The sequence below is a fragment of the Cynocephalus volans genome, chromosome 9 (assembly GCF_027409185.1).
Source record: "Cynocephalus volans isolate mCynVol1 chromosome 9, mCynVol1.pri, whole genome shotgun sequence".
In the NCBI taxonomy this organism is placed as follows: Eukaryota; Metazoa; Chordata; class Mammalia; order Dermoptera; family Cynocephalidae; genus Cynocephalus; species Cynocephalus volans.
Genome location: NC_084468.1, coordinates 99228343 through 99246537, shown reverse-complemented (window position 1 = coordinate 99246537; position 18195 = coordinate 99228343). Strand labels below are relative to the sequence as shown.

The 18195-nt window shown below is 35.8% G+C and overlaps 1 protein-coding gene across 10 annotated transcripts in view; it reads left to right on the top strand.

Annotated features, from left to right (window-relative positions):
- CAMK2D (calcium/calmodulin dependent protein kinase II delta) overlaps window positions 1-17881 on the top strand; it is a 290657-nt gene extending 272776 nt beyond the window's left edge. For 6 of the 10 annotated variants that reach the window (XM_063107301.1, XM_063107299.1, XM_063107305.1 and 3 more), the window contains 4 exons: window positions 6450-6525; window positions 10786-10880; window positions 12689-12914; window positions 15788-17881. In XM_063107301.1, the coding sequence (XP_062963371.1) occupies window positions 6450-6525; window positions 10786-10880; window positions 12689-12914; window positions 15788-15791 (401 nt within the window). In that variant the 3' untranslated portion in view covers window positions 15792-17881. Of the gene's footprint in view, window positions 1-6449; window positions 6526-10785; window positions 10881-12688; window positions 12959-15787 lie in introns of all 10 variants that reach the window. The other 4 variants (XM_063107302.1, XM_063107300.1, XM_063107304.1 and 1 more) reach the window with 1 other exon arrangement.
- The last annotated feature ends 314 nt before the right edge of the window (window positions 17882-18195 follow it).

The following is an 18195-nucleotide window of genomic DNA, read 5'->3' as shown; positions in this document are numbered from 1 at the left end:
AAGTAGTTTCACTTCAATAAACTGATTAATCCAAAATCTAAACACCTGAAAAGCTCAAGCTCAGATAACTAGGATATTTCTTTGCATTCAGCTCTGTTGAAAAGAAATAATGCTTAAACACTAACTGGAAATATCTAGTTTATTTTGCAAGACCTTTACAGATTAAATCTGTTCTTACCCCATCATCTAAAATACTGCAAAATCATATATTGTGGTCAATTCTGCTGACTCTGAAGTATCCCAGATCCATGAGTGCCTTGGCCCAGTCACATTCAGATTGCTTTCCAGTCACATCCATGATCATTATCTACACAAGTGACATTCATCTAGTCTTTTAAAATGTACACAGTGTTTTGTATGTATTGTCTATACATGTATTTATTTATTCATACATGCGTGCATTTGCAGACATTGACTCAGTACTAGGTGTTCAAGGGATAAAATGGTCAAGTCCTGGTCATATACATGAACGTCCTATGATAATGCAGTAAGATCACACTAAGATAAAACAGCCAGGTCTGGAGCACTCAGGAACAAAATGCAGAGCAGGTGACATTTGAGTAGAGTAATGAAGGAGATTTCCAGGCAGAAGAAACAGTAGGAGGAAAGGCACAGGATCATCAAAGAGCCAGGACTAGTTGAGGAAGAGTAAAGAATAGGTTATGTGGGAGCCCAAGGGATCAAAAAGTATCAGGAGATACAGATGGAAAAATAGAGTAGCAAGACCTTTAAAACAAAGAAGTAGGGCTTTGGATTCTAGACAGTGGGGGAGGGGCACTGAAAACCTTAAAGGGGCAGGGAGCACTGTCAGCTCTGTGTTACAGAGAGAGGCTTCTGGAGTAGGAAAGCTGGGATGGGAGAAGACCTTGGAGCAGGAAGGGTTAGGAACTTCTGAGAGCCTGAATCAGAGTTGTGGCAGTGAACCTAGAGAGGAAGAAATGGCTCTGAGGAAGTCCTGGAAGAATGAAGAGGAGCTAGTAATCAACTGTATGAGGAACTGAAAGGAAAGGAGGCATCAAGGCTTTTAGTTTGGGCAACTAAGTAGGTTATGATGCCATTCTCTAATATGAGAAATGCAAGAGAAGCAGCAGGTTTTGTGATACTGATGCTGAGGTTCATGTTGGGCACACTGGTTCTGAAATGCCAGGACAACTGGTGATATTTAGAATGCAGTTAGAAATATGAATGTGGAGCCTGGAAAGATTTAAGATTTCAGTAATAGAGGTTTGGCACTGTTCAGCATGTGGTCAGAGCCAGAGGAGCGAAGGAGGTTGCCAAGGGCAAGCAGATGAGATAATGAAGAGGCTGAAGATGTCCTCTGGGAAACATCATCATAAATAGTAAGGAAAAATAATGATTCATGGATATTGGATATGGGAGACAGAGGGAAGAGCAGAGTGCAGAAGAAACCCAAGGTTTTGAGCTGGGAGACTGGTAAAATTGTGGTTCTGTTAGCAAAAATGAGGAAGTCAGGAAGAGAAAGGAGTTTGATGATCAGTTTTAGACAAGCCAAAAGGAAAAGTATTTTCTTTCATTGTCAACAAACAATAAGACATTATAAGCTGCTTTATACTTAAGCTATTTCCATTTATCAGTTTTGTATTTTTTAAAGACTATCTGATCATCACTGAATAATGCAGTATCATGTATTGGGAAGGCCATTGGATTGGAAATCAGAAACCAATTGAGTTTGTTCTGGACCCACTATTCCCTCAAATACTTATTGAACATTTTCTATATGCTACGTACTGTGTTCGATGCTGGGGTTGCAATGGTGCTGTACCTGCCCCTTATCAAGTAGTAGAGGAAACCGATTAATCAAATACACACAAATAAATATGTAAATGCAATTGTACTAATTGCTTTTAAAAATCATATGTAAGATAAGTGTGAATTTATAACATTCAGGGACCTGACCTAACATGAGGATCAAGGAAGTCTTTTTTGAAGAAATAATAGTTGAGTTGAGATCTGATAAAAGAAATAGAAGCAAAGATGGGGGACAATTTTCTAAGAAGAGAGGACAGGATATATGAAGGGCTGGTCATAAGAGGAAGCATGGCCATTTCGAATTGCTGAAACAAGGCAGCGTGGGTGGAGTGGAGAGGATAAGGAAAAACAGCCTTCACACTTCAAATGGGTCTGGTAGATGGGCAGGGTCTGGATTATGCAGGGATTTGTAGTCTGTCTTCAAGTGCTTATTCTGCGAGCAATGAGAAGGCTTTAGAAGAGTTCAAATAGGAGATTATCTGCATTAAAAAATGCCTAGCACTACTGTCTGCCAGTAGAACTTATTTTTTCTATCTAGTTATAATTTTGTATTCGTTACCCAATCTCTCCCTGTCCCCTCTCCCCTTCCCAGCATCTAGTAACCATAATTCTACTCTCTACTTCTAAAAGTTCTATTTATTTATTTATTTATCCATTCATTTTAGCTCCCATGTGTGAGTGAGAACATACAGTATTTGTCTTTCTGTGCATGACTCGTTTCACATAACATAATGTCTTACAGGCTTATCCATGTTGAGATGGCAATTTAAAACACTGGTATAGACAGGACCCTAGAGATGCAGTGTAAGGTGAGAAGGTGACCTCAGATTGAGCCTATAAAAGGAATTGAAACATTTAAAGTCCAGGTAGAGAAAGAATATATGACAAATAAAGAGTAAGAACGTGTGATTAGACAGTGTTAAGAAAAACAGAAGAGTTAAGTCCCAATTTTAGTATATGTGCTGCCGAAGCGAGCACCAGAAGAGTTAAGTCAAAGGAGAGAGTTCCAAAGTGGTGGGAAGGAGTAATCTGCAAAATCCATACCTTTGGGCAGCGCCTATAATCTGTTTTTATCTGTTAAACAAAAAGATAATATCTGTCTGCATATCTCAGAACACTGTTGTGATAACCAAATCTGATGTTTGAGGAAAAGTTGAAATCTGTAAATCATTTTATTTTATAATTATTCTCAGTTTTAGCGGTTGTTTTTTTCCCCCAAGGACCATTCATGCCCTCATCTTACTTGCCCAGGCCTCCTTAGAACAAAAAAATTTGAACATGAAAATCTTCCCAATTCTTTTTCATAACTGCATGGAAAGTAAGTACACTCCGCATTTGGAACTTCCCTCCTACTTGCTTTTCTCTCTTCCCTTTCCCTCACCAACCTGGAAATTCCCAGAAACTCCTTTGGCCCCTGTGGGTATAGGCTCAAACATCTCAGTTCCAGAAATAAAACTACTGGGCAATCAGTTCCCCATGATTAAATGGCTAGCTGTGAGGTGAAAGAAGCTTCTGGTACTCAAGGAATGCCTTACTGGTACATTCTCCCCTCATCTTGGTGTAATTCGGGACACATCACAAGCTCTCCCCACTTTGACTTCTGGAGTAGTCAGTACTTGATATTAGGGAAGAGGCCAGATGAGAGTCGTCCCTCTCCACAGAACATAGCTATTCAGGCAGCTGACACAGTGATTGTCCCTTAACCTCACAGCTAATGAGAGTAGAATTCGCTAGCACCAAACTCTCATTCTAGGTCAGACACTAGGCTTGTGGCTACAGCTCCAACCACAAGCTGACTATTATATACAAATGATTCATTTCCAGCCTTCTGCTTTCCTTTCAAGAGTCAGTTGTCATGTGCTGCCTGTGACTCACTCAAGCTTTGCCCCAGGGAAACAAGCACTCTAAAGATTCCTGAGTTCCAGGCCCCTCCTCAGCCAAAAGAGTCACGTTGCTTTTATGATGATGCAGCACAGAAGCATCCTGGCTAATTCCCAGTTGCTGTCCTGCCAGCTCAAGCACCATTGTTTCTGAGTATAAGAACTAAGAGAGAAGGCAATTTGTGTTGCTTTGATTATGCAGGACAAAACTTAAGCCAATTGTGGCATGCAAAATATTGAAGAGCTAATGAGTATTTCCACAGTGGTTCAGACAGTGAGAGATGGCCAAATGCACCTCTCAATATTTCTAATTCCATGTTATGCTTATGAGGGAGTGCAGAGACTTTCAGAAACTTCAGGAAGCGATCCTGAACTTTTCACACTCTATCAGCTGAGTTTTAGCCCAATAAGGCTCTGTAAAAGTGCTGATCTTATGTTCATTTCTTTTTTGTTAGTTTTTAAAAAATGACATTGTTTTCTAGACTGTGGGGTTTTTTTTTTTTTTTCTTTCTTTCCTATCAGCTGTAAAACATACTAAAAAATTTGTTGGTTTTTAAATGAGGATTTCATATGAGAAGGAAGTTTTGGTAGCCACATTTTTGTAATTTCATTTTCTAAGTTCCTCTTCACCGATGTCCTTTACATTACAGAATCAGGTCAGCTGTCACAAACTTTTGCCAAATGTTCATATTATCAAGGCCAAAGAGATGAATCACCTATTGCCTTACTAAATTAAGCTAAAATGCACCACTGGCAGAAACCCTAATACAGAATTATTCTCTGCTTCTACATCTGTCAGTATGTTTTCATGTTAGATATATTATTGACATTCACGAACTAAATGAACAAGGACAAGAAATGTTTTAGATGTGTATAGGAACTAAGAAACCCTATATTATGTTATTCTGTATAAATGAAAGGTAATTATGTGACTAACTGAATTCTAACCTATATGGTAATATTTTTATATTACACACACTTGTTAGCAACAATTTTATGGACAAATTTAATAATCATATTTTTGTAAGATAGTCTATTACTTGTATTTGTCATGAGGTAGTCTCATATAGTCTCAATGAAGTAAAATTAGGTTTACAGAACATTTATTTTTAAATAAGAAAATGTCACCTGGATAACCTGGAGCTTGAATGTGAATGTAAACATTTAAGTTTGTGGTTAAAATCTGCTCAGTGAAGATCAGATTCATAAAAAATGCAGACTGATTCCTTTAATTAATAAAGAACTAAAACCAGAGGTCAGCTTTTCCCATGAAAAATGGCAGCCTCCCTGCCTCACTAAGCTAGATTGGAAGTAACTTTTTGTGTTCCTCCAGTCTATTTCCAGTGATTTTAAGGGAGTATCACAATATTTTTAAAAAGAAAATCCAGTAAAATGTAATTGTTAAAATATTTCATGCAATAACTTTATAAGTAAAAGAACAGTGTTCTGAAATCAAGAAAAGGTTATCATTTGTCTCAGTTGATCAAATTCACAAACTTATTGAGCATCTATTTTATAAAGACAGTTGACAAAGGTCTTTAGGTGATAAAAGGAAAGAAACATATTCTATGCACACAGGGAGTTTTAATTTAACTAGGAAGACAGGTTACACGGTGTACAAAGTTAAATGACAATTTAAAATAAGTACTAATGTGGTTTAACTAAAGAAGGTGTTAAGGTATAACATATGCATATTTGCAAAGTGATTGAGATAGGCACTCAGGCATTCAAAAAAGAGAAAGAACACTGACACAGATGTGATTAGAAAAGAATTTACTGAATAGGTGAGATTTGAGCTGAATCAACTATTAATAATTTTACCAATTGTGAGCTAAGGATAGAAACAAATCATGGTTGGTGTTGAGTTTGACAGCTATACCAGGGGCTTCCATCTGTTTATCTGCCTGCATCTTCAGTATTGATTCGTATGTCACTTTTCCAATTTATGGAGTTTACTACAGGCCATTTATCTAAATATGATGGCCAATCACAGGATTGGCATCCTCTTTTGTAGGGTTCATTGAGCTGAGCAGTGAGGAGATACAAATAATCATTTAAAGTTGAATGTCTCAGTGCAAGATATTGTCTTTACTCTGAGGATAGATATATATTCCTAGAGTGATACTTTTTAAGATTATCTTTTTTAATAACACATATGTTAATGGTCAAGAGAAAAATGTTCACAAATTCAGTCAAGTTGATAAGGTAGTAAAAACTAACTTAAAAAACAAAAACATAGCCTTGACCTTCCAGGTGACTGTTGTTTTCTTTCTTTCTTTCTTTTTTTTTTTTTTTTTTAAAAAGAAGATGACTGGTAAGGGGATCTTAGCCCTTGACTTGGTGTTCTCAGCACCACGCTCTCCCAAATGAGCTAACTGGCCATCCCTTTATAGGGATCTGAACCTGTGGCCTTGCTGTTACCAGCACCACACTCTCCCAAGTTAGCCATGGGCCAGCCCAACTGTTGTTTTCTAACAAATGGAATGTAACAATGCTTCCCAAATATCCGTGTGCCCAGGAGTCACCTGAGAGTTCTGTTAAAATGCAGATTCTGGATCTGTAGGTCTGGAGTGAGACCTGAGCCTCTGTGTTTCTAACAGCTCCCGGAGGAGGTACGTGCTGCTGGTCTGTGCACTTTGAGCAGCGAGATTGTAAAGAAAGTAAGACCACACTTGCTTCCATGAGGGATGGGTCTTAAGCAGTAACTCTCTGATTAAGGAAAATATTAATATTATTAGAATAACATATTATATGGTCTTTGTCCTTTATTTTCACCCAACTCTTTATCTTTGCCTTTAGCGAGAAAGCAAGAGATTATCAAAGTCACTGAACAATTAATCGAAGCTATCAACAATGGGGACTTTGAAGCTTACACGTGAGTAGAGGCACATTTACTTTGCTTTCATGCATACGGCAAATGTATTTTCTATATGAATGCAATATATATCAATTCATGTATATTTGACTCCAGGTTTGATATGTCAACAATAGTCTTATTTCAAGGTATAAATGACTAAGTGCCCCAGGAGAGAAATCAATGTATTTAAGATTTCAGAAAGAGAAGACCTGACTTCTAATCCAAGGATTGGGGATATCATTGTAAATGCACAGATGTGTAACTACCCGCAGATCCATATGAGAGAAGGGCATTCCAGGCAGAGCAATCCATGTGAGCAAGATAGAAAAACCAAGAGAGCACATAAAAAAGTACATTCTGGTTTAAGAAATGGTTTTTCTTAAAGTTCTGAAGAGGTGCCAGGACAAAGAATGAGTTAAGGAGGTGACATCAAGCAGGCTTCTCCCTTCTTAACCAGTGCAGCTCAACTTTATGTGCATCTCTCTTGTATGTTTGTCACTTAAGAAAATTTTTATTTGAAGAAGGTGTTCTGTTGCTTAAAGTTTATAAACTAGTGGATCATAAGGTATATAAAGGAAATTAATTTTCTCAAATAAAAATAAATCTTTCAATTTAAATAAGGCATGAAGGCTTATTGCACAAAGTATGTGTGTCAATGAGTTAGCTATTTGGGGATAAAAATCCATCGAAGCCCTTCTTTTATACCATACTACAAAGTAGTCCCACTCTAGTGAAAGAGTGAAAAGCAAAAAGAAGAGATTGAATCTGATCTCTGGTTAGAAACATCTTTTTCAGTTTAAAAGCAAGCGAAATAATCATAAATGAGAAGATAAAACAATTAGTCTACTTGTATAATTTAATAAAAAAGCCAAAAATAAAACTAAGGCCCAAATAATAAACTTAGAAAAATATTTGCAATATATGTCAAAAGTTAATTTTTTATATTGAGTGGATAAGATTGAAAAGTTGAAAAATAGGTAAATGTAATGAATTGACTGTTAGCAGAAGAGGAAAAATAAATGACAGGAAAACTAATAAAAGCATATTCATGTCTACTAATTAAGTGTATGCAAATCTAAATGCAAGATCATTTTCTGTCTAGTAGATCAACAAGGATAAACACTCTGCTGACAGCCAGAGAGGCATAGATACTGCTGGGCAGTGATGACTTCCCTACCCTGGGGGAATGGAGCACAAAGGAGCACAAACTTTTGGGATGATGGTGGTGGTGGCGGCAGGGGTGGGGAAGTTAGTTAGTATATCCCAGAAAGACTTTATAGAGGTTCGCTTATAGTTCTACTTATAAGAATTTCACATGACGTTGGATTTTGAAACGAAAGCATGAACAAAAATGTATGAACAAAGATACATATTGAAGCAATAATTATAATAGTAAAAAATTAGGAAGACATTATGGTAACAATTAAGTAATCTTTGATGCCTTTAGTGCAAGAGTTTGCCAGTTTCTAGCAATCTGGCAAAATACTTATGTTTTTTTCTGAAAATAAAGAAAGATATAAAAGACTGTACATAGTTATTACAAGTACATAAGAAAAAAAGCATTAAAAGTGGAATGAAAAATACCAAATTAGCTTTAGAAAAGAAAAAAATTTTATCTCTATGAGAGATGAAATTATATGTGAATTTTTTTCCTGCTTTTTTCCTATTCTTTCCAAATTTTATATAAGCAGATATTACTTTTATCATCAGTTACAAATAGTAGCCAAATAAAAACATGGAACTAATTGTCAGACCTAAATTAAATGCAGGAGCTATTTCTAATAAATTAAATGTGGGTGCATATACATACAAATACATGCATATACATGTACATGTATGTGTGAGTATCAATTCTTTAACATGACCTAATAAAGTATACTTGGAATAAAAGAAATAGTGAAAAATTGAGTTTAAAGGAGGTCTCTACTAAACAGTTGTTTATATCTCTGCCATAGAAACTGTTCTCTTTTATTCTTTTTGCTGTTATAACCTTCTTAGACCCATGTGATTCTCCAAAGAATAAGAATATTCTTTAAAAAAAAAAAAAAAATCTCCTTTTGCAATAGCATTTCCCTTTGGAATGGTAAAAGTGTGTTTTGTTGTTGTTTTTAGTTCAGGGACAGGGAGCAATTGTATCCAGGCAAAAGTGGGGTATTTCTTATCTTTCAGACAGTTTTAAAGTAGGGTATTTTAAATAATGCAGTACCTTGGGATCACATCAGTTCATGAATCACTTTGCCTCTGGAGGCCTGCATTCTGGCCTGATTTTGTACTTTCAGGACTTTCATTTGGGAGCTTTTTGGATGGTAAAATATATTGGCGTAGCTCTGTCACCTGGTCCTTAGAACCCCTGCTTAGAATATACACACCCACATCAAGTGGCAGCTTTATGAATTTTTTATTAATCCAAATCCTGTTACAGGAGATAGCTAGATGTTAGATAGAAAGATAGATAGATGAGAGAGAAAGAGTGAACAGATTAACAGGTTTTCAAATATTTTGACTCTTGATGGCTGGGTAAAAAGATCCATCATAGCACAGTGATTGCCAGATGATCTTAGTGCTGATGTAAGTTAGTAAGAAACTTTGGTTCACTGATATTGACAACCAAAAACCATATTTATAGAGGAAATAATAGCCTCTGGCAGAATAAATTCCTGTTACCATAGGAACACTGTGCTTCCCATCTTGCTCCTAAAAAGAGATTATATATATTTGACTTTAAGCTTAAAAATACCTGCCCAGCAGGCAGGCTGAGGTGAAGTTTGAAATCCCTACCCACCCCCAACCATCCCCTCTTTAAGGCTGTCTTTACCACAAAGAATAACCACTGTGAATTTCTATTTAGAAGTATTTTTTTTTAAACACCAATTCCACATCGTATGACCAATATTGCCCTTTGAAGAACCACAGTGAGCCAGATTTTTGAAATTCATAGTTCTATTGAACAGTTAAAAAAATGTGCTCTCAAATAGGGAGTTTCCATATGAAATTAGGTGTTGCCCCATCCACGGTATTGCCCTTTGGGGCAAGTTAACAAACAGACCCAAACCCTTGGATTTGTACTCCTTTTATCTACCTTGTGAACTGCCACTAATTCTTTAAATCCAGATTTTCTCACCTTCTCTGAGAAGCCTGCCCTGATCACTACGGGCCGAAGGAAATATTTCTTCCTCTCTGTTTCCGGGGGACATGCATACCAACCCCACTGACCCAGCGCTCACTTTATCAAGCGACCCACCATCACTCCTCAAATGTGCCCTGCATTTGCACAGAACTAGACCAGGATAACAGCTGCCCGCCTCCTGCCCACCACCTCCCACACACCTGGAAAACTCTTAATCATTCTTAAAAGCCCAACTCAAATTTTCTTTCTCCCTTAAATCTTTTTTGTTCACTGTCTATTAGTAATCTGGGTTTTGAGAACTTTGCATTTACGTCTATTCTAGTATTGGTTATGGTGTTATAACTGCTTGTTTCAAAGGATATCCACTACCTAGTAAGTGTTTAACAATTCTCTATTGAATAAATAAACTTTAAAGAAAGCCCATTGGCTTTTCCTGAATATTTAAAATTGTGTACCCCTTTGTTGAATCATGTCTCTAGGATTAAAAAGAAGACTAGTATTTGCATTTGAATCTCCTATTTATTTTATTTTAAAAGTGAAATAAAATTTAAACACATGCTTAGTTACGTCTTGTGGACATTACCAGGAAGTATAGGGTGTGATACCTTCCTTCAAATCAATTATAATATAGATGTGTGTCATGAATGCAGAAGGTGTGGTCCAACAAAAATTATTCCAAAAGTATTTTGCTTCAGAACCAAAGATGGTCTTATGGGACTAGAGAGTCTATAGGACTTGGAGAACATTTTTAAGATAAATTTTTTTTTTTTTTTTACATTATGTACATATGTATAAATATATATTTATTTTACTGTAAGTCAATATTTAGAAAAACTAGGAAAAACTGGAGAATTCACCTTAGAAATAAAAAAGTAGAGAATTTAAAAAGGATATTCTTATAGTATTACAAGTTATCATCTGTTCAAACTGGTTTAGTTTGTCCCTGTTAGAATTCTCTGCAAAATGCCCTTATGGAATCCACTCCTCAATCCACCTTGCCAAGGTCCATAATAAAAATTTTATATTTTTAGTGTTGTTTTTTAAAAGGTCTTTCTTTCACTGACTGATAAATGAGAATGTTTACACATGAAACCACAAAATACATTAATACATTTATTTATTGGTTAACTTCATTATTTTTCTTCCTACAGAAAAATCTGTGACCCAGGCCTTACTGCTTTTGAACCTGAAGCTCTGGGTAATTTAGTGGAAGGGATGGACTTTCACCGATTCTACTTTGAAAATGGTACATTTATTCTCAATTTAAAAGCATGCCTTTTCCAACTACATTTTGAATTTCTCCCAAATTGGCAGATTCCCTGGCTCTTTAATGCACTGAAAAATTTTACCTTCATTCAACATTTTACACCACAAAATTTTTTTGTATTTTAAATTTAAAAAAAAAAAGTATGACAGGGTTAAAAGTTTTGGAGTGTTTTGAAAAATATCTGACTTTGTATGAAAACTAATATTGACTGAATACACCCCCTATAAATCCCAGTAAATGTGTAATACAAGCTGCAAAATGTATTACCAAAAATGTGTTATTTCAAGTAGGAAAAAAATAAAAGAAACCACAGCACGCCAGAATAGTCAACATAGAAGAGTGCTTTTCAAGTGTATTTGCTGCTTATTTTCAAAGTAAAATGTAAATGAAGATGAGTAATCAGGTAAATATTTCAATTCAAATTGCAAAAATTTTAGTGGTCTCAGGGGAAGCATTTCAGAGCAGTTGACTAAAGAAGTTTCTCCTGCAGAAATCCTTCAGGTGATAAAGAAAATGTAAACCAGAAATTCCCTTTACCCTTCTCCTTCCACCTGATGACATTAAACATTGTGCTGTGTTTACATGATGCATAAAGTGAATTCACTCTTTTTGCAGTGAAATCTTGTTGAATTGAAGAAGACTTGTAGTAATGATTAGAATAATCAAACTCATTTTCAGTAATTACAAGCATTCTTATAAGTAAAATGTACTGAATGAATTACTTTTTCTTATATGCACTAGGCATTTGCAAACAAATAAACAAAAAGAATTATGTGATAAATTCACCTTAACAAAGCTTCAGTAAATGTTCTCATATTCTCTGTATTCCAGCTCTCTGGTCGGCAACTTCTCGTAATGTTTTGTCCGACTGACTTTCAATCGACGCTGTTTCATCTGTAGTAGAAGACTTAATTAACCTATTATATTTTAACCTATTTCAGTATCACACTAAACACCATTAGGTTCCTGTTTTAAGTAATTTCAATAGGTATTTTCTGAGAATGAGCATCATGTTTGGATAACTGCTAAAATAGTTCAGCCTGTTCTAGTGATCAAAGAAAGAAACATAATCAATAAGTAGTGTGCACTAAATCCTCATATCTTTTGATGATTGAATAATTAGAATGGGTAGCTACTGTCAAACAACAGAGGCTGGAGCCTACTGAGGGCTACGCAGTCAAAAGAAAGAGCTGGAAGCTTAGAATAGGACTATATAAACAACAACAAATTTTGGATTTTTACTAGATGATCACATCTGGATGATCATGGAATAGACTCTAGAGACAGTGATCTCTATACTTGATTCTTGATATTTTTCCTTTGTCCTATTGTACTTCACCAACTAATAAAACCAACACCACCACTAGATATCTTGTCAACGGCACCAGCAGTTTGTTCGCTGAAAAGACAGCAACTGCTTTGTGCATCTGGTACAGGCTTTATTCACCTCTATTTATATTATGGCTTCTGTTTCTAACCACTTCCCATTATGAATAAATACATCTCTCCAACTTTTATCCCCAATCAATCAAAATTTCCAGAGAAGCATACCAATTGCCTATACGGGGAATCAGAGACAAAACTGTATCCACTTTTGCTCTTTCTCTTATCCTTTATACTTTGTACAGTGCCCAGCACTTGATTAGTGCAAATAGTTAGCAGATCAGTTAATCGATTAATGAGTGAATGAATAACATTCCATGCATCGATCTCAGCTGAAGTTATTACTGGTTTTGATTTGTCTTACATGGAAACAAAGTTTTAATTTTCATGTTGTTTTCTTTCAGCTTTAAAAAGCAATAAACCAATCCACACCATCATCTTGAACCCTCATGTACATCTGGTAGGGGACGATGCTGCCTGCATAGCGTACATTAGGCTCACACAGTACATGGATGGCAGTGGAATGCCAAAGACAATGCAGTCAGAGGAGACCCGTGTGTGGCACCGCCGGGATGGAAAGTGGCAGAATGTTCATTTTCATCGCTCTGGGTCACCAACAGTACCCATCAAGTAAATATTTCCAGGCTGTCAACTTCTTTGTTAATATACCCATGGTCAGCTCCTTCTACTTACTCATTGTTAATAGTATGACATATGTTGTTTAATGCTAATGGTTGATTGATTGCATTGGTGGAGATAAATACCTTTGTGGGAAAAGTCTATGATTCTCTGGAAAGGTCAATCAGACCAGCAATTTGTGGGTTGAAACTTGCCATAGAGCAGAATAGGATAGTTATTGATAAGAACTAGAGACTACCCTATCAAGCTGATTTCTCATAAGGTTAAATCAGGAAGATTCATGTAATGAGGCAAAACATTTGTGACTTCATTTTCACAGTTGACAGAGGAAGGGGATGTGGGAGGAAAATACAGGGAGGATTTCTCAAGTGGTCAATATCCTGTGAAGAGCTTCGTTTCATGGATTATCCCCTGGGGCTCAGGTACAGATATTAGGGAAAATTTATAAAAGACAGCATTTAAAAAGCAAATATCAGGTATTACAGTGTCTTTCTCACCTCACTACTCTACCTCCGATACCGTGTTTGGTCTTCCAGTCAATAACTAATGTTTACTGCACATCTCCTAGGTGCTTAACTTGTGCCAGATACAAGCGAGGTAAAAGACATTGCCCTCAAAGAACATACACTCAAGTTTAGACAGGAACTCATCAATTATACCAAAAAAAATATGTAATAATGTTTATAATCAATTTCAGAGTAGAGTGGGGTGAATGACCAATATAGCAAACTGTTGATAGCAGTTTGGAAGTATATTTTATGTGTAAAATAGAATTTTAGACAAGATCTTAGATGATAAGTGAAATTTGGAGACATAGAAAGAACAAAGGGAAGAGTGCCCATGCTAAAGGAGCATCATGAACAAAAATACAGTGTCAGGACTTTAGCTTAATATGATAGAACATTTTGTGTAAGGAAGGCTCGCTACACCTGGAGTAAAGGAGAATAATGGGAAATAGATTGCATCAGTAACATGGGGTGAGCTGAAAACAAGAAGGGCAGTTTAGAGTCAGTCAGTAGAAGTACGGTCCACTGCTGATCTGTTTCCAAATTCTCTCATCAGGATCACCTGTTAACATTTGGGGGTATGGATTGGGGGGTCAAGTTCATACAAACAGCCATTCAACTTACTCCAGTGAATTCACCATGATTTCTGAGCTTGACAACATACCACACTGATTTTCAAAGGCCTTCTATAGCCTTCCTAATTATATATCACTGTTGGATTTGTAAAAAATGGGTCAACAAGAACAACAATAGGTTGTTGAAAAAAGAACAGTAGGTTTAAATTCATTCCAAAAACAGTAGCTATGTAATTGAGAAAGACACGAAAAGAATATGAAGATAATAAAGACACCAATTTTTGTGCCTTTGTGTGTGTTTTTTTTTTTTTAACTCCAAAGAGGTACAGAACAAATTGCCAGCTAATATAGAAGGGATTACATTCATACACTGCTAAGGGGTTAGGTTTTTCTGCAATTCCCTGAAGCATTTATGCGATAGAGCCAATTTAAGAAAACTTCATTTTATGCCAGGTGGCTTCCATGGGGCTTCTTTTATTAGGCCGCCCTGTATTCCAAATGGGAAAGAAATCTTCTCAGGGGTACCTCTTTCTGGCAAAACATCTAAGGCCTGAAAACCATTCACATATGGGTTTTGTAAGTAACATCCTGCTCCATGATACTTAGTGATTGGAGCTAATGACTGAAAAGCTGAATGGCTGTTTTTCTTCTCTTCGAGGATATTTTTGCTTGTATTATATTTAATGAAAAACATACAAGGTCTTTGAAAACTCACGGCAATTTTGCATGAGCTCTTGAGTCTAATGTTCAGCCCCACTGTGTGGCATAACCCTTATTTTAAAGGTAGTAAATGCTGAGAACCTTTTTTATCAGCATACTGATTGTGTCATTTTAGAATCCTGGAATTCTTGCATCAAAAGTCAGTCATGTTTGGGTCAATTCAGATAACTCTCAATTGTGCAGACCTGATTTATATTAAGCTTTAGGATCCTTTGATGTCTTACTGTTCTTCAAGAGGTTGCAATTCCTGTAAGCAGTTGGCTACGGTTAATATGTAAATTAATTGGCTGTGCCTGATTGAGTATAATGGTACTTGACCATGAGGACAAGTTGCAGGATAAAGTCAAGCTGAATCTTAAAACTCATGAAGTGGGTAATTCCAGAGGATAATTGAAAGTTGACTGTAATTAACTTCATGTCTGGGTTATTTTTAAAGATTTGTTTCTTAAACTTGGTTTAGAAAGATTCAGATATGTGTGGTGCTGTTGTGAATATTTTCTCCATTTAAATCACTGAACTTTGTCAGAGCTTTCAAGAAATAGTGTTCCCAGCTGCTGCTTTTAAGAAAGGAGACCTCCAAATAAAAAATAATAATCATAATGTTTTCTCTGCTTTTGAGGATATATTCCTTGTTATAATGACTTCTAGGTTTGATTTCTCAAAGAGTCTAGGAATAATGACAAAAACTAAGGATGAACTTGAACTTTGAGTCTATTTCAAATTATAATATTTATTAATTTGTCTAGTAAATATAAGTGCTTAAAATGTATATTTAGATTTAATAATGTAATTGAAGTCTTTGTCCCTATCTTTTTATTTTTAGCTTAGCTTTGTGTGAACAAATTAATATAATTAATACTGATTTCCTACTTTAATATTTTCTTTAACATCGTGTGTTTTATCTTGAAACGATGACAAGCAAAGATCTTTTATATGTACTGTTTTCAATCTGCTCTTTAGCTGAGTTATAAAATTGTAGGCTAGTCACATCTATGGCAAAGTGATTTGATGATATTTTGTGAAACAATATGATTTATTTCCTCCTCCCCCTTTCTCCTTTCAGCTAACTATCGACAGTGCCACTTCTGCATCCTCTGTTTTCAAGGCACCTGGATGGTAACCCTGGGCCGTCCTCTCCTCCTCTTCATGCATGTTTCTGAGTGCATGAAGTTGTGAAGGTCCTACATGTAATGCATATGTGATGCATCATCTTATCATATATTCCTTCCTATATACATTGTTTACACTTCAACTACAGGGATGTTCCATGCAAACTTCAATTGTTGTTGGCAAACAATAGGGGGCGGTCAGACAAAAAAAATTCCACAATAATCCAAGTACAACCTATACATCTGTTTATGCCAAGATTTAACAGACTTAAAAATTATTGCTCTCTGGATGATGGTTTGTAAGAGAAATGTAAATTTTTTAGAACTCTTTGCTGTCAATCTGTTTTGGCTTTTTTTTTTTTTTTTTTTTTTTTTTTTCCTTAAACAAAAAAGTATACCTTCAGTTTCCTTGTGTAATCCTGGTTGAAATGAATGTTTTCATGGAAAGCTTTGTTGTTTAAAAATTGAAGTTGGTTGATATGTGGGCAAAATCACTTACGAACGTAAAAGCAAGAACAGTTCTTTTGCTACCATCTAAAGCCATGTTGTTTTTGGTCAAACTGTGTCAACTGGAAAAAGTCACATTATTATTTATGAGTTTTATTGCTTTAGGATATACTCACATTGTTCTGGTGAATTTGCTGAATTGGATTTTTTTTTTTTCCTTTCTCAAATCTATGCTCTGTTTTCTTCATTTTATCCTATTTCTTGTTCCTTTTGTTTACTTTTTAAAAATTTTTCTTTTGTCTTCATTCTTTTCTTTTTTATTTCCTTTTTTATTTTTGGCTGGTAGTAAGAAAAGAATAAAAGTGAAATTTGCCTGGTGAAGGTAAAATAAAAATCAAGGCCTTTTGGAGGTAGCTAAACTAGCACTTTTGATCATCTTCAGGGCCCACAAAAATGTTGTCAAGATTTTAAAGATTATTTCTTCTTAGGTTCTAGTTTGGACTTAGGTATCCTACTATGTTGGAGGTATTAGCTTTGTTTAAGCCTAGGATAAAAGCAAGTAAGTTCCTACTGTAACTGCAATGTGTCTTACTGATTGGGGCAACTGCAAGGAGAATACCAAGTTCATTGCTGATCAGTTTTCTGCAAATGCACTCATTTCCACCTTGTGGAATGCTGGGGCCCCTCCTACATCATTTCTAGTTAGTTTTCTATAGTTAGAGATGCTTACGAATGTTTTCCATTCTCATAAGTGTTTTGAACTTGATCTTTGTGACTCGTGCTTTTTTAGCTTCTCTCTTGAGTGAGAGTATCATTATCTTCCTCTAAGAGTTAGGATTTTCCAGTTTAAGACAAAAAGAAAAGGGAAATGTCCTGGGTTTTCTTTGTGCTTCTCATTTTTTTGTTGATTCAATTCCTTTGGCTTTCTTCTTCCCTGAAATGCTTTCTAGTGCATGGAATCTCCATCAACATTATTTTGACGATAGTGATTCACAATCCTCCGAAGCCTAATTTTAAAGCAAAAGCAAAAAACCAAAACCAAAACAACTAAAAACAACCCTCTCTCTTTTCTCTCATTTCACCTTTCTGTGTTGATTACTAATCACCTTAGCTATTGTTGCTAGTGAATGTATGGTAGATGGGTTGAAGCTTTTCTGATAATTATTACACGATTTAAAACAATATATATTTAAAATAAATATATACAGTAAATGTATTGAGCCATGTTAACCTGCCAATGAGATCTGTGAAAAAGTAATGGCCTCATTTTTCCCTTTTTAGTTTCTTTTACCTTTTTGTGAAGCAGCTATATGTGGCATACATGTATTTTTAAAAAATAGGTATAGAGTGTTTTTGTTTTTACACTTTTAACTTAGCATGTGGTGTTGAAGTATTACCATAGATCAAGTTCGTCTTCCGCACTAAGATGTGAGGAAATTGTGATTTGTTCTCTCCACCACAATTGAATTACACACTTATTATCTTCTATCATTTTGAAACACTGCAGTTTACCATGGGACACTGTATATATTTCTTGCCATAATGGTAAATGATTGATTGATATATTTAAGAGTTAATAAATTTGTGATTTCTGCTGACAATGCGTCCATCTTTATTTCTTAAGAAGAGATACTGTATTTACGCATGTATGGTGCCGGACACTGCCAAGGGCAGTGTGTCCTATTATGGTCTCATTCAGTACGTAACAATTTGCACTTGGTGATAATGGCAAGTTAATTGTTGCCAGTGAGCTAAACAATGGTCTCCCCTGGGAAAATTTTGCTGAGAGCAAAATAGTGAACAACTAGGAGTCCTAAAAGCTTCTCAACCTGCACCCTCCAACCCATTCTTCACATGGCTTCTAGGAAGTTCATTTTGTAGCCCAATTCTGATCATATGACACTGCAGTGTTATC